This window comes from Limtongia smithiae, assembly GCF_038497785.1.
Source record: "Limtongia smithiae strain NRRL Y-17922 unplaced genomic scaffold V1518scaffold_7, whole genome shotgun sequence".
Taxonomy (NCBI): Eukaryota; Fungi; Ascomycota; class Lipomycetes; order Lipomycetales; family Lipomycetaceae; genus Limtongia; species Limtongia smithiae.
In genome coordinates this window covers 652,811-667,131 of record NW_027117628.1, presented here as the reverse complement: position 1 = coordinate 667,131, position 14,321 = coordinate 652,811, and the positions used below count along the sequence as shown (strand labels likewise).

The window sequence follows — 14,321 nt, the reverse complement described above, 5'->3', positions numbered from 1 at the left end:
CACCGCTACTCCATGCACGTATGTTTACTTCTCTCCGCTCTAAGCACTAACTACTCCAACCTTATCACCACCTTCCATTCGCTCGCGAATGCGAGTCCCTCTGCCTCCCCTAGCGTCTTCCGAAAACACCGTATCGGAATCCCAATGTCCGCAACCGCGGATTCTACTTCCTGCTCAAGCTCCTCTTCCATATACTGCAGATAGTGTGCAACACCGGTCGTCGGCATGCCCAAACACAACAGCCACTTCGCGCGGCCCATGTTACTCACCAGCACCGTGCCGGTATCGGCATCGGTCCCTGCAGGTATATCAATAGCCAAAGTTGGCGCACTCTGCTGCGACGCCCATTGCACCGCCTCGTACATCCATCCTGGTACTCCGCCGCCTATCCTCGCACCAGCGGAACCTGTTGCACCGACGGCCAGACCTTGTAGCGCGTCGATGATCAGCTCCGGTGGAGAGTCTAAAACGCGTAGGGTAGCCTGCAGCACGTCAAGACGCGATGTCGTCTTGCCGCCCGCAGACTTGAACGCGCGCATCTGCATGTCCACGGTCTCTTTGGGCCTCGCAAGTTCAGTCGACTCATCCGTAAACAGTACAACAACTCGCACTAGCCTGTTGACTAGCATTCGTGCACCAGCAATCGCGCGCGCTCCAGAGTCGTGATTTCCCGCGAGAACTACAACAACCGGGTGAGCGTTGATTTGTGTCCTGCGTCGCTCGAATCTGCGGCGACCGCCTAGAATCGACAAAGCAAGACGAGAAATAGCGGCACCTGCATTTTCGGCGAGCTGAGCTGGTTGCAGTGAGTACAGCGTAAGAGCCGCCTGCTCTACTGCCGAAATCTGACCAGTTCCAAAAGACGGGCATATGAACTGACTAGCAGAGCCGTCGCTCGTACAATATGCCAATCGACGGGGCGGCCGACTAAATTGAAATAATGGTGGTGTACCGTTCCGGCTCGATACTCGAGACAACGCAACCGAGCGTCGATGTGGTTGCTTTGGTGGCGGTGGCTTGATTGCCTCACTCTCCTCATCGTCCATCTGTCCGGAGTATGTCACCTGCTCAGAAATTCCATCGTCTGAGTCTGATAACCCCTGCCATTGTGCGTTCTGTGTGCCAAGAACATTCTCGGAGGGCAGATAATCTCGTCGAGGAGGTCGCTGAACCAGTTTGCGGATGCGTTCTTGCGCTGCGACGTCCGCAGTTTTGTCACGAAGATTGAACGAGACTAGTCTCTCTGAGGGATCAGTTGTGTCTGCCTGTCTGATCTCATCAAACACAGTCTTCTTATCAAATCTGTCGAGGTTCCCTTGGAAGTCGAATTCAGTGTTCTTGAATCCCGCGGTATCCCCACTCGCCCATCCGTCATCCGAGTAATCTCCTTTAGCTATTCTCGCAGATTGCTTCTTGCGGCGCAAAGGCTTGGTCGCCTGCTGTACCGGACTAGACTGCACATCCCTGCGACCTCTACGGGTCGATCCCGACCTCTTCGAGATAGCCTGCGGCTGCGTAAACACATCATCCGACTCTCCAGAGTCGGACGCATCGGCTATACCCTGAGTGCTTTTTGCAAACGATGAATCCGTGGATTTCAGAGCGACAATCGCAGGGTCCTGAAGCTTTGCGAACGCTGCTGTAGGCTGTGGTGCCGGGATTTCCTTCTGTTTTTGTTTTGACGCTGCCAAAAAAGGGAAATCGGGAGCAGACGCAAGAATATGTAAATCGGCTATTTTGCTCCCATCGATTACTCGAGACGGAACATATGCGTTTGTTGAGGCATCAGTCACTGGATGGACATTAGCGTGTTGTGTATGATTAGGTGGAGGCCATGCCTTCCATACCATTTATTAGACGCAGCTTCGTGCCGTTAATCTCGGACACAATTCCAGAAAAGACAGCTCCATTTTGCAATGTGACGCTAACGTTCAAACCGATGTAGCTTTCTGCCATTGTTATGGCGATGTGGTTGGTGGGGGATCAGCAGTTTGTGAAGTGTGGAGAGTTTCCTTTGGCGCCGGTTCCGGCCTTCTGCGGCGCTCCAGCCTCGAGCAACGTTTATCGCTCTAGCCAGCAGCATTCTCGGGCTCATCGCCGTCTCTACAGCAGCGTCCTTCTCATCATCTCCACTGATATGAACGTGATCGAGTGGGTCTTCGGCAAGAGCCAGACGCCACAGGAGCGTCTGCGCAAGGTACGTCGGCAAGCGCTGAACAGTCCTTCGTTATCAGTAATCTAACGACATATACGCCAGCATCAACGTGCGCTCGAAAAGGCACAGCGCGAGCTCGACAGAGAGCGTCAGAAACTTGAGATTCAGGAAAAGAAATTGATCACTGAGATTAAGAAATCAGCGAAGGCGAATCAAATCGGCGCGTGCAAGATTCAGGCGAAGGACCTCGTTCGGACGAGAAAGTGCGAACTCCCGATGCATACTCAGTGTGTTTAACATGAACACCCGGAGATAAGGCTTACTGACATCTTATTGTATAGGTATATACAGAAGTTTTATCAAATGCGGACACAATTGCAGGCTGTCTCCCTGCGGATTCAGGTAAGTAGTGGTGGCAAGGCATGTCATCGCCTGGGCTTGTGCTAACACATCGCGCAGACTGTCCGCAGCAACGAACAAATGATGCAGAGCATGAAGGGTGCCACTCGGGTACGTTTTGCGTACACATGCAGTATGAAATCGCATTGGCTAACAAATTATCCTGCACAGCTCCTCGGCTCAATGAATCGCAGCATGAACCTACCAGCACTCCAGAAGATCGCAATGGAGTTTGAAAAGGAAAACGATATCATGGACCAGCGGCAAGAAATGATGGACGATGCGGTTGACGATGCCATGGAGGACGACGAAGGTCAGTATACGTTTCTCTGTGTTTGCAGGGCATTACTGATCATGTGCATTGCAGAGGAAAGCGATGAAGTCGTTAACCAGGTTCTCGACGAGATCGGCATTGATCTCAACCAGGCTGTACGTTTTTTAATGTTTTGCTGTATCGTATGGGCCAGGCATCTCTAACTTATCGCACAGCTTGGCGAGACTCCCTCTACGTTAGGCTCACGTGTAGCCGAAAGCGAGCAACAATCGTTGAGACTATGATTTATGATTCCCGAGTCGTCCAGGACGTGTACAAACCCATGTGGACGCTGTGCGTGGCATGTAGAAGTAGGTTGAAGCGTTTTGTAATTGTGTCCAGTAGTGCTGCTTTCCGTTGAGTCTTGTTTCGTTGTGTGCGCGAGTTCCTCCTCATGTTGTCCCTTGCTTGTCTTTGTAATGGCCTACGTAACTAGTTAACATCCTTCAGTGCTCAGTACTTTGGTGTTTGGAAGGCGATGGATGGCGCACCGACATTCGCGGACAGCAGGACCGTGCCGCGTGACGCGAGGCGCGACAAGACAAGGCGCGTGCTGGTATCTTTGTTGATAGGGTGCCCAAGAGCGTTAGCAGAATGCGCCACGAATGCGGACTGGAGGCCGGTAAAAATAGGAATTTGGGCATAAACGCGACGCGGCATGCGAGTTACTGCAGTTTTGTCGCAGACGCGTGCTAATTTGGGCAGGATTAAGGTTTCAAGTACGCGCCGGGGATTGAAGACCCGACCGCCTCCCTGCTTCAGCTGTCTACCTCCGCGTTCAACGATCTCCTCCGTCTCTTGCTCACCCCCGGCATCCCTCTTGATCTCCATTCCGGCCTACTGTCGTTTCAGCATAGAAACTTGCGCGGTATAGCAGCAATCATGGGTTTCGGCAAGTTTGATGGCATTTGTGAACGCGTGCCCCTTCCTCTGTGCTCCCTCGTCGGTCCGTATGATTCGGCAGAGGACAACGGCATCGACTCGTCCGGGATCAGCGCAGAATGCTTTGCGCGCAACATCGACCTCGCCAACACCGTCATTTTCCAGGTCGGCACCGCGTTCATCAACATCGCTGCGCTCGCTATGACTGCCATGATGGTCTTCAACGTACGGTCAAAGTACACTGCCGTCGGACGCAAGGAGTTACTCGCGTTCTTCTACTTCTTCGCGGCTCTCACATTTTTTTCTCTCCTTGTCGATTGCGGAGTCGTGCCTGCGGCTTCGAAGCCTTATCCATACTTTGTCTCTGTTCAGAACGGACTGACCAGCGCACTCTGCTGGTGCCTCATGCTGAACGGTTTCGTCGGCTTCCAAATCTACGAAGACGGCACCCGGCTTTCGCTCTGGATGCTGCGCATCGTGTCTGCCTGCGGATTCGTTTTGACCTTCATCATTTCGCTTCTCACGTTTCAAGGATGGGCCGGTCTGGCGCCGGACAACACCACTGCACTATTCGTCGTATTATACATCTTGAACGCCGTTGCGTTGTTCATTTACGCCATATGCCAGACTGTTCTTGTTGTCGGCACTCTGGAAGACCTGTGGCCCCTTGGCGACATTGCTCTTGGTGTTGGTTTCTTCGTAGTTGGCCAGATCCTGCTATACGTCTTTTCCAACACATTGTGCGATCGCATGAAGCACTACCTCGACGGCCTGTTTTTCGCTACACTTGGCAACCTATTTGCCGTCATGATGGTCTATAAGTTTTGGGATTCCATCACGAAAGAGGACCTCGAATTCAGCGTAGGCGCCAAGGCGCCTGGCCCGCAGAATCCATGGGACTCGAAGGAGTACTACGAAGACCTCCCGAGGCAATACGGACGAGACGACTACGACAACAGTAGCTCGTTTTATAACCTCCGCAACGGCAGTGACTACCGCATGTAAATCATATATGCGCAAACTGCACACCGACGCGAATGACAGAACGAAATACACGGGATTTGATATGTCTATTTTGGAGTTTAATACTTTTCTGAAGTATGCGCTATTTTGCTTTTGGGAATCTTGTGTCTTATGAATTTGTGCATTTGTATTATTACTGTTTTGTCGCGCATTTTGAAGGAAAATAATGGCTGTAAGCTGAAACATTGTAACTAGAGGCGCACCTCTTCGTTTATCTTGTCCATAGACGGAGAGGCAAGACCAATTAGAGGCTCCATTCTTAATACAAAATATGAAGATTTAAAAGATTTACATATATGCACAGAGAGACACTAATGATACACGATAGTTAGATGTTACGTTTGGCTGTCCCATTAGTTACCAGATATGCCCAAACAAGATAAGTAGATTCAGTCAGTAGTGACTCAGAATAACCAATCCAAAGAGAGTGCGCTTGTCGATCAACAAGCCATATATATCATACACATCATTACATATTGGTATGTTCACAAACAAAATCAAAAATCCAGATATGAACAAATAGTTGAAGTTAGACGTCATGAGATACTTCATTAAACAAAGAGAAGCCATAATTAGTTGGATGATCATAATGAACGTTGGCGGCTTTCGCCAAAAAAACAAAGATAGCATTATTCAGTCGTGGTCACGAGGCAGCGTAACTTGTGCCATGCAATAGCAATAGAGAAAGAGAACGAAATAAGGGGCATGGATTAAGCAACTGTATTGTGATGTGCGGTTCGTTTCGAGATCCACAGCCTTTCAAGAACGTCGTCCAATTTGTTCGAAATCCGCTGGAGCTCCTGCAAATCCTGTTCGATGACCTTGCGCGGTCGAGGGCTTGGCCGAAGTGCTTTGCGTACTTTCTGTGGTCGTGATTTTGGGACGGCTGGTGAAACGGCATACTCAGGCTGAGGCTCCAAAACTCCAATAACTTGCGCCTTCGCTCCAACAACAATAACTGGCCTAGTCCGTCCCGGACTGTCATCCTGAACAATCTCCGCTATAGCTTCCATCGGTGATTCCAGTATGCCCGCCGACTTCTTTAGCTCTTGCTGTCCATGTGCCGTCGTTCGTCCTGCAGAGTGAGGACGGGTCTGCTCTGCCCGGTCGGCCCGCAAGTCATTCTTCAGCTCCATCAACAGACTCTGACCGCCAAACATGGCGTCGCGAGGACTGTGGCCATCTATGCTCTCGTAGTCGTTGAATGGCTGCATGATCATCGTTGAATTGTCGCTGCAGACCGACGCGTGCGATGTCTTAGAGAGAACTCCTGTGCTCAGATACTCCGGCGATGAAGGCCGAAGTGCGTCTGAAGACTTCGCCGGACGTATTGGCTGTGCTGATGGTGGTGGCATATGAGGCTTGAAGATGTTCTTGATTGGCTCTGGCTCCTTAATCAATGGCTTAATCGCTGCCTTAATGACCACCCTGTTCGTTGCCTTCTCAGAACGAGTTGGCGACGGCTCCTCCGCAATGACACTTCCAGCGCTGACAAGAGAAATTGTAGAGTTTCCAGCCGATTTCTTTCTGAACATGGAAAACATAATATTCGACCCACTGGACGAGCTGAGAGTATTTTCAAGAGTCTTGCCACTTGATGCAGATCCCTCGGAAACCTTTCGATATCGAGCAGACAACTGATCAATAGAAGACTTCGTCCGGAGTAATCCTCTTGAATCCTTGCGACGAACCTTTACAGACGGTTCCTTGGAGAGAGAAGTCGGTGTCGATGATAGAGGCGACGGCTCGACATGAATCGGCTCCGGTTTGGCGTGATGCTTCGGCCCGCCCTTCTTGTGCTTGAATAATGCCAATCTTGATGACCACGGTGAACCGGATGATTTCCAGAAAGGCCGATTATGCGGTGAGTTCACATCTGTAGCCATCAACGGAGTTGCTGCAGCTGGGAATTCCGTGATGACAGCCAGCTGATTCCTTGAGTCCGTACTTGGCTCAGATTCGAATGATTCTTTGACGATAACAACGTTGCTCGGTTCGGGCAAAGCATTCATAGGAGCATGCTGGAAGGAATCAGCCAAATAATCGCTGTCGCCGTTCGTCTGTGGTCTGCTAGATTGACTGTTATACGCGCCAAGCAGATCTTCGATATCCACTTGACTGTCTTCTCCGCTTGTCCGATGGCTATCTGGAAAATTTCGTTGACTAGAGGAATGGTCCTGTTGAGAGGGAATAATGCGTGCACTGGTTGCTGGCTCTGCAGGACTCGCCGTATCATGGATTATTGTGTCGTCATTTTCATCTTCCGATAATAAGTCAACTTGAACGGGGGCTACCCCCGCCTCTGCTTGCGGCACAGAGAGAACAGCGGTAATTTGTATGGGCGGCGTGACCTCTTGGCTTGCAGTTTCTTCAGTCGCATCGGAATTCGGCTCGCCTCGAGACAGTTCTTCCGTGGCAAAGACGGAAGTAGAATCTGCGGTACTTTGAATAACCGTAGGTGTGTCTTCGTGTCGTGGGCTTAAAATATCTATCTCATCTCGTAATGTAACATCTTCATCTTCGCTGCTAGACACGCCTGTGTTCATCGGTGGAGAATCAGCAGCGATGACGCTCTCATGTAGCTTCGGCACGCTATCCAAAATTTCGGCATTCGTAACAAGGTCAGCAGCCTGAAGAGACTCGTCAAGAGGCTGCTCCTGATCTGAGTCTTCGTCATTAGCAAGTTCGACGCTACTGTCGTCATCAGTGTCTTCCTCGTCGCCCAGTTCGCCATCATCGGTCGAATAGTAGTAGTCTGGGGCGTCATAGAATACTGATTCCGCAAAGCTGACGTTCTTTCCAGTTGCTGGGGGGAAACTTTGCTGTGTTTGTGGCATACGCTCTCGCTTTGACCGCAGTCTTTTAAGAGTCTCGCGCAACGATGCAGCACGCGCTGGGCTGGACGGATCATCTACACTGAGGTCACGACGCTATATGAAACCATTAGAAAAAATGGAGCAAGAGCCAAAACATATGTATGAATACCTCAGCATTCCTGTGCTTGTTCAGGCGCGCCAACCGCTCAGACGGGAACTCGATGTTCTCAGCGGGGAGGAAGCCAATAGTTGAGTCCTTTAGCATGCGAACTAACCACCAGTATTCATTTGAGTCGTCAAGCATGATCATAGCGTCGCCCTTATACGCGTCGGCGTGGCCCTGTTGAGTTGCCCGAAAGGTGTGAAGGCAATAGACCAACTCGTAATTAATATCACCTATGACAACCGTGTTAGAGTATTGAGAACCAAAACCGCTGGTCGGAATTCATACTCTCGTCGTAGATCGAGGGGCTTGATGATAGCTCTAGCTCATCGACCATATAGTCATCCTCCTCTCCGTCGTTGTCTTGTCCACCGGTCTCTCCACTAGTGGCTTCGGCCTCCTCATTATTACTCCCAAGTTTACGGTTATCTAGTCCGCCGTACCCGTTAAGTTCGTCGTCGTCGTCGTCGTCGTCGCTAGACGACACAATTCGACTTTGGTGACGGCTTTCAACACCAGCGTCGGCCGAGGCATCGTCGCCTCGCAGTGTCATGAGCAAGCCCGGCCGAGGAGCGGAAACCGACGTCTCACTTTCACTAGAGACGGCGAGTTCCTGCTCTAACGACTGAGGGGATGCCGGCGAGGAAGCGGCGTTGTCGAGGCTCTCGCAGCTAGAGTCCACTGAGGACACCGGGGAAGGCACGTCGGTATATGCAGGGGCACCGCTCCCGTTGGCAAAGCTATGTTCGTAGCTCGTGGGTTTGTCGCCTTCGTGTATGTTGAAGGAAAGGCGCTCGAGTGCTGCGTGTAGGTCCGTATTTGATGCAATTGGTACGACGGTCGGTGGAATTGCGGGCGCGTTGAGCTGCGTGAAGCCGTCGGCAGCTGCGGGGTTGAAGTCGCGCTTCGAAACGGCTGCCATGAAGTTATCCGCCAGTAGCGCCGTGTTCAACGCCGACGTGGGTTCTATAACGAGTCAGATCGGTGCAAAGTGCCACCCAGCAAACGCGATCAAGGAAAGAGAGCCGGTGAGAATTTGTGAAGGCTTAAGGAGCAACATGAAACTTCGACCAAGGACGCCAACAGCACAGCACTTAGTTACGCCAGCAGGCACGACCGCCTCTAAAGATGGCCAAAATACAGACCCACATACATGCCCGCATGCTGCTGCAAAGACACAAGAAAAGAACAAACGACGCAACACAGGCGGGTGTGCGGAGGGAAAGGGGGGAAACACGAGCATGGTTCGTGCGACTGCAACACATACCACAAACACACGTCGCCGGCGGCTGCGGCATCTCACTCGGCGTGAGAAGGAGGTAGCAGCAATGGCAAAAACAAGCACGCGGTCGACAAGAAAGAGTGAGAGTCGGCGCGAGAGGCAGAGCCAAGCGACGGGAGCGGTCGTGGAGGAGGGGGGGGAGTGCGGTTCACGACGCGCAGCGATGTTATGGTGTGCGCTCAGGCACGAAGCGCTAAGGTTTGGGGCAGCAATCAAGTCTGCAGCCGCGCGCTCTGCTAACCTCACGCGTTCCCAGAGTCACGGCGGACACGCGTGATCCTGCAAGCGCGTTCTGCAGCCGCACGTAGATCTGCGGCTGTCAACTGTGGGTTTCGTAACCAGAGCAGCCACAGATTGCGCGAGCCGCAGCTGCGGATTAGGGTAACGAATGACGTCACTGATACAGGGTGCTCTGGAGGGCTTCCCCGCCGTTGGGACTTTGGCCGCTGTCTTCGGGAGATTGAGAGATTTGGGAGGAAAGCGTCGCGGCGGGGACGCGGACCACAGCGCAGGCCCGTGCCAGCGTTGCTCTTCTCGCTCTCACCAGTTAGTTGGGTGGACTAAAAAATCTGCTCCGCCTCTTGCCCCATCACATCTTTCACGACTTGCCACTGGCTTGCATCTTACAATCTCACTTCTCACTTAGCGCGTCGGCCAGTTCGATCACTGTGACAATACGGACGGAGCCATGCCGCAGGTCTCCGCCTTTTCTGCTGGCCCGAGCCAGCTCCCTAAAGCTGACCGTAATCGACCGCTGAGCGAGAGTAATCCGGCCTTGAATAGCGCAAATGTCTATCCACGTACTCGCATCCGCGAAAGGGCCGCGAGTGCGAGCACAGTCGATGAAAACGACCGCATCATTTCCCCAGTGCCGGTGCCACTCTCTTCAGTACTTGCGACGACCTTGGACTCACAAGCACTGCATATCCAGACTCAAGACTTGATAAATTCGATACCAAAAAGCATCAGTCTCTGGACCGAGCAAGCTTCAAACGGTAACATCGTGCTCGCAGCAGGCAGCGACAGCGACATTGCAGCCGCACCACACTCGGCACCCGCAGACAACGCGAAGTCGCCGGCACGAAAGTACTCATGGCGCAATCCCCGACCACGAATATCCTCCCGGCGCGCCTCCCTACGCAGCGAGAATAGCGAACCAGCATCACCGGCGTCAGCATTCCTGGCTCTGTTCAACGGCCCGGTTGTCAAACCCTCGCCTGTTCCGGACGACGACGAAGGTGGACAAGAAGTTGGCGACTATGTAATCGGCAAAGTTATCGGATACGGAGGATTCAGCACTGTCCGAGAAGCCATAGCCGTGCAGAATGCCGTGCCGGTTACACGGGCGGTGAAAATTTTGAAGAAAACTCCGAATAACGAGCAGGCGCAGGCGGACCTCGAGCATGAACTCAGCATCTGGAAGTTCGTGCAGCCCCCCCACCCACACATTTTGGAGCTCATTTCCGTCCACGAAGAAAACGAGGCGACATATTGCTTCATGCAGCACGCGAACATGGGCTCGGTCTTCGATGCCATTATCCGACGAAGGCGGCAGTCCGTGGAAGCAACACCGGTTTCAGAAGCAACAAAAGTTCGTTGGCTCTGGGAACTATGCACTGCAATCGAGTTTTTGCATCAGAGCTTACGGGTTGTGCACCGTGACATTAAGCTTGAGAATTGTTTGCTACACGTGGACAGCCCGGCATTCCAGACTCTCGAGGACGCGCACCTACTCTTATGCGACTTCGGCATGGCCGAGTACATTGCGCCAACGGGGGAACTTGCCAAAGACACCGATACACAGGATGCGGACAACGAAAACGGTGGCGAACTCGACGCAGTGGATTCGGATAACGAACTGTCGGCCACCTCGACACGGCTCTCTGCCTCTGTGGAGTTTGACATTAGTGGATCTATCCCATACCTACCGCCGGAAGTGCTGACACCGGCACCGGGCTTGCAGCCAGTGTCACCGAGACAGGATATCTGGTCGCTGGGTGTATTTGCATACGCTTTGTTTGCTTCCAAGCTCCCGTTTGCGCATACGTTTATGCCGAAGCTGCAGCAGATGATTCGCGCTGGAGAATGGGACGCCGACGCGCTTCTCGCGTCAACCAGTCCGAAACTTGCTCACCAAATCCTGGACTTTATCACCAAATGCTTGGAAATGGATCCGGAAAAGCGCTGGGAAATCAGCGATATCATGAATCACGAGATGTTCAACGAAGTTCGCCATGTCGAGGAAGGTTGACGACAGGAAAAGTTTGGCATAGGGTTATTGGCGTTTCAATTAGCAGGGTCCGTGTATCGTTTTGTCTAGGTTGTCATGTGCTGTTGTTATTTTGATGTGTTTGGGAACGTCGAACCGAATGTATATGTATCTTGTTGGTTGGAAAAAAATACAAGGAATGAATCTTTGGCGGTTCACGCTTCACGCAAAACAGCATTTGCAGCAGCACATCGACAGGCCGCGCGCATAGGGCCTGCCGCAAATCACAAATGTTGGAAACTTGTCGGACAAAGTCACAGAGCGGCCATGACTCACAAGTGGCTTCTCCACATTTCGAAGATGTGTCGACAGAGCGTTGCGCACTGAGGCGAGCATTTAACGCGGTTCATCGACTCAGCCCTCTACGAATAATTTCGTCCGGGCATGTCAGTGGGGACTCCTGTTGCCAGAACTGTTGGCGCATGTGACGTGCTGCTCTGCAGCGGCGTGCTGTGTTGACGAGAAATCGCAGTTCATCTAGAGCCTGTGGCTTACGTGCATGAATTTTTTTTGAATTGCAACTTCGCGTCGGAGGTTGGAAATGAAAGGACATGTATCCACGCTACTACTGCTGACGGCGAAGCGTCCACGTATGCCGGCCGTCGTGGAGGCTAGAGCTCTGAGATTATTTGCGACGTGGATGTGAGCCGCCTCGTCGCCATGAGTAAGCTAGCCAGCTACATCTGGTCCGAGCTAGAGGCAGGAGATTCCTACGACAATCCAGCGAGCACAAGTCGCAGAGCTAAATAATACTCGTATCTCCTTTCGGAAGCTATATAGCGTAAATACGCTGGACGCGAATCACCAGCAGACAGACTCTGCCTCGTGCGAACACCGTCCAGCCATGGAACGGTGCACACAGGACACGTCGACGTCGCCGTCGACCGCGAATATTGGCGTGCGCTGCCAGCTCGTGCGACAAGCACGGCCAGTCACTGCTCTCCGGCGAGGCGTGGGCTGGGATGATGGCGCGGCGGTTTCGGAGTGCGCTAAGGAGGAGTTGCTAATCAGAGTGGCGAAAATATGACCTTCGTGTTCGCCAAAGCGGTCATGAAGCGCGCGATCTACGCGGCCGGACATGCGTACGAGCTGAAGATGACGGGTAGAGTGGACAGAGCCCCTCGTTCAGCGAGCGCGGCGGACAAACTTCTTCGAAACGTTGGTTTCCCTCTCGTCGAGGGACGCCTGACTGCTAACGCTGCTTGGCTGCTGGACCGCTGACGCCGCCCTAGCTCCGGGTCCGTCTCTGCGGGGCGGACCCAGCGTTCTAGGACTAGGCCCACTGGGGAGCCTGGCAGGCAGATGCAAATAGCCCCGGTTCAGAGAACAGTGCTTTAGCCTCTCTGATGGCACACGCATGAAACCACGTCGCGAGAGTTTGAAGGAGTGGTTGGCTACGCCTGCCAATCTCTCCGCCCCGGACCGATCGGACGTGCGCTTCCGCAAAATTCTTGAGCGGAGATCGATCAGCAGACAGCAGGAAGGCGAGTCTCTAGATGCTGAAATGCCGCATCGAGGTCGCGCAGCGGCACGAAGGGCAGGCCGAATATATTTTTAGTAGCCCGTCGTCGTCATCGTCGGCGAGAGTCTGTCTATAGGGTGCTGCAGCTGCAGCATGCGGGGCTCTGCTCTCGCAGCTAGTTCACGTGACGGAAACTCTCAGCACACAGGGGGGGGGGGGGGGGGGGACTGGGGCACGCACCGAATTCTACGACTTGCGGGGCTACGACGACCACTAGAGATTGCGCTTGTTTTTTGTAGTGGCCGTAGGTCCTGTATGGTGCTGCCGCTGAGGTACGACGGTGTGTTCAGTTAGACACAGCGTGACGCGTCGGCGTGCCAGGAAGAAGCGCAGAGGGAGAGCCACGGTCTAAGGAAACGACTCAACATGCGCAAATGCATGCTATATGACACACAGCCTTACAGGCTTACAGCAGCCGGTGAGGGTTCCATGAGCGAAGAGAGTTGCTTGGCTGCCTCGCCACCGTGCAGAACGGAGTTTGAACGCATAAAGCCTGGCAGCTGGATAACGGAGAGGCCGAGAGTGTGCAGACCACGGCAGAGAGGGGGAGATACTGTGGACCGCGGTCGGTTGGGGCGGCCGGAGAGGCATCCGCAAAGTGACGCGAGCGAGGAGAGAAGGCGATCGCCACCGTGACAGAGAGACGGGTGTGGTGTGGCCGCTAAAATTACGATGACGAGCTTTCGAGGCGTAGCGCGCGCACCCCCTGCCGCAGGTGCATGACGGACGACTATTTTTGACTCGCGTGCGCGGTCGGCCGAAAGAGGCAATGCGGCAAGACAGGGCCGCGGAAGCCGTGTCGCCGGGCGCCGGCCATGGTTGCTGGGCGGTGCGGAACGCCGGCCAAGCAAGGAGGTCAACAATGCGAGAAATGAAGAAGAGACGCCCGCGGGACGTGGAAAAGCTGCGGCGGGCTGGCGACGCGACGCCGCGACGGGCTTGCGCGCACAGCAAACGTCCCAGCGACGGCGGTGTGAGCCCGAGCCAGGGCGCGTGGCCGATGGGCTTGCCGCTGGGCACAGTGCCCGCCCGGGCCACAGCAGAAGGCATTTCCCTGCAAAATGCCTCTGCATAGCCAAAACCCTCCACGAGACACAGCGCAAGCGCTTTGCGTGGCGAAACGCGAGCGCGTGCCGACGACACCGCGTCGATGCCGTCCGGCCGCGCGTATGCTACGAAGGTCGAATAGACCACGGCGACGCTGCGTCCACCGGCGCCGTCGCGGCGAAGCTCGGCCGCGGGAGAGACAGCAAGCAGGGGCGGTCCGGCGCGAGACGACGAGGGCGCGAGGGAGCAAGCAAGCTGGCCGCGGAGAGCGCGTCTGGGACGGTCCTACCAGAAATTCTAGAATCTCCGTGTTATACTTCCGCGCTGCATGTCTTCATGCAGTGCTCTCCAGCTGGCAAAGCAAGGACGAGGACAGGAATCAGCCACACTCTGGGACGCGCGCCGTAGAGCCATCACAAGCCATGCGTCAGATACTCCGCGTCTCTTGAG

General features: G+C 53.8%; 6 protein-coding genes across 6 annotated transcripts; 3 read left to right on the top strand and 3 right to left on the bottom strand.

The window, feature by feature from the left end:
• Window positions 1–2: 2 nt before the first annotated feature.
• On the bottom strand, window positions 3–2,006 carry V1518DRAFT_418261 (YjeF N-terminal domain-containing protein). The gene is made up of 2 exons (XM_066904497.1): window positions 1,848–2,006; window positions 3–1,792 (listed from the first exon to the last, which is right to left on the bottom strand). The coding sequence occupies exons 1-2, from the start codon at window positions 1,954–1,956 to the stop codon at window positions 51–53; spliced, it is 1,851 nt and encodes a 616-aa protein (XP_066759196.1). The 5' UTR covers window positions 1,957–2,006; the 3' UTR covers window positions 3–50.
• A 131-nt stretch (window positions 2,007–2,137) lies between these two features.
• On the top strand, window positions 2,138–3,112 carry V1518DRAFT_374539 (Snf7 family; the record flags this gene model as incomplete). The annotated part of the gene is made up of 7 exons (XM_066901464.1): window positions 2,138–2,197; window positions 2,258–2,418; window positions 2,497–2,557; window positions 2,615–2,665; window positions 2,726–2,867; window positions 2,922–2,983; window positions 3,044–3,112. The coding sequence occupies 7 exons, from the start codon at window positions 2,138–2,140 to the stop codon at window positions 3,110–3,112; spliced, it is 606 nt and encodes a 201-aa protein (XP_066759195.1).
• Window positions 3,113–3,623: 511 nt separating this feature from the next.
• Window positions 3,624–5,057, top strand: V1518DRAFT_418256 (chitin synthase III catalytic subunit). Its single transcript, XM_066904496.1, has one exon. The coding sequence runs from the start codon at window positions 3,750–3,752 to the stop codon at window positions 4,752–4,754; it is 1,005 nt and encodes a 334-aa protein (XP_066759194.1). The 5' UTR covers window positions 3,624–3,749; the 3' UTR covers window positions 4,755–5,057.
• A 61-nt stretch (window positions 5,058–5,118) lies between these two features.
• Window positions 5,119–8,759, bottom strand: V1518DRAFT_304950 (uncharacterized protein). Its single transcript, XM_066901101.1, has 3 exons — window positions 8,040–8,759; window positions 7,758–7,984; window positions 5,119–7,702 (listed from the first exon to the last, which is right to left on the bottom strand). Exons 1-3 carry the CDS (start codon window positions 8,671–8,673, stop codon window positions 5,483–5,485), a joined length of 3,081 nt encoding a protein of 1,026 aa, XP_066759193.1. The 5' UTR covers window positions 8,674–8,759; the 3' UTR covers window positions 5,119–5,482.
• A 768-nt stretch (window positions 8,760–9,527) lies between these two features.
• On the top strand, window positions 9,528–11,454 carry V1518DRAFT_418250 (kinase-like domain-containing protein). Its single transcript, XM_066904495.1, has one exon. The coding sequence runs from the start codon at window positions 9,722–9,724 to the stop codon at window positions 11,282–11,284; it is 1,563 nt and encodes a 520-aa protein (XP_066759192.1). The 5' UTR covers window positions 9,528–9,721; the 3' UTR covers window positions 11,285–11,454.
• A 1,553-nt stretch (window positions 11,455–13,007) lies between these two features.
• Window positions 13,008–13,897, bottom strand: V1518DRAFT_456347 (uncharacterized protein; the record flags this gene model as incomplete). Its single annotated transcript, XM_066906561.1, has 1 exon — window positions 13,008–13,897. One exon carries the CDS (start codon window positions 13,895–13,897, stop codon window positions 13,223–13,225), a length of 675 nt encoding a protein of 224 aa, XP_066759191.1. The 3' UTR covers window positions 13,008–13,222.
• Between the last annotated feature and the right edge of the window lie 424 nt (window positions 13,898–14,321).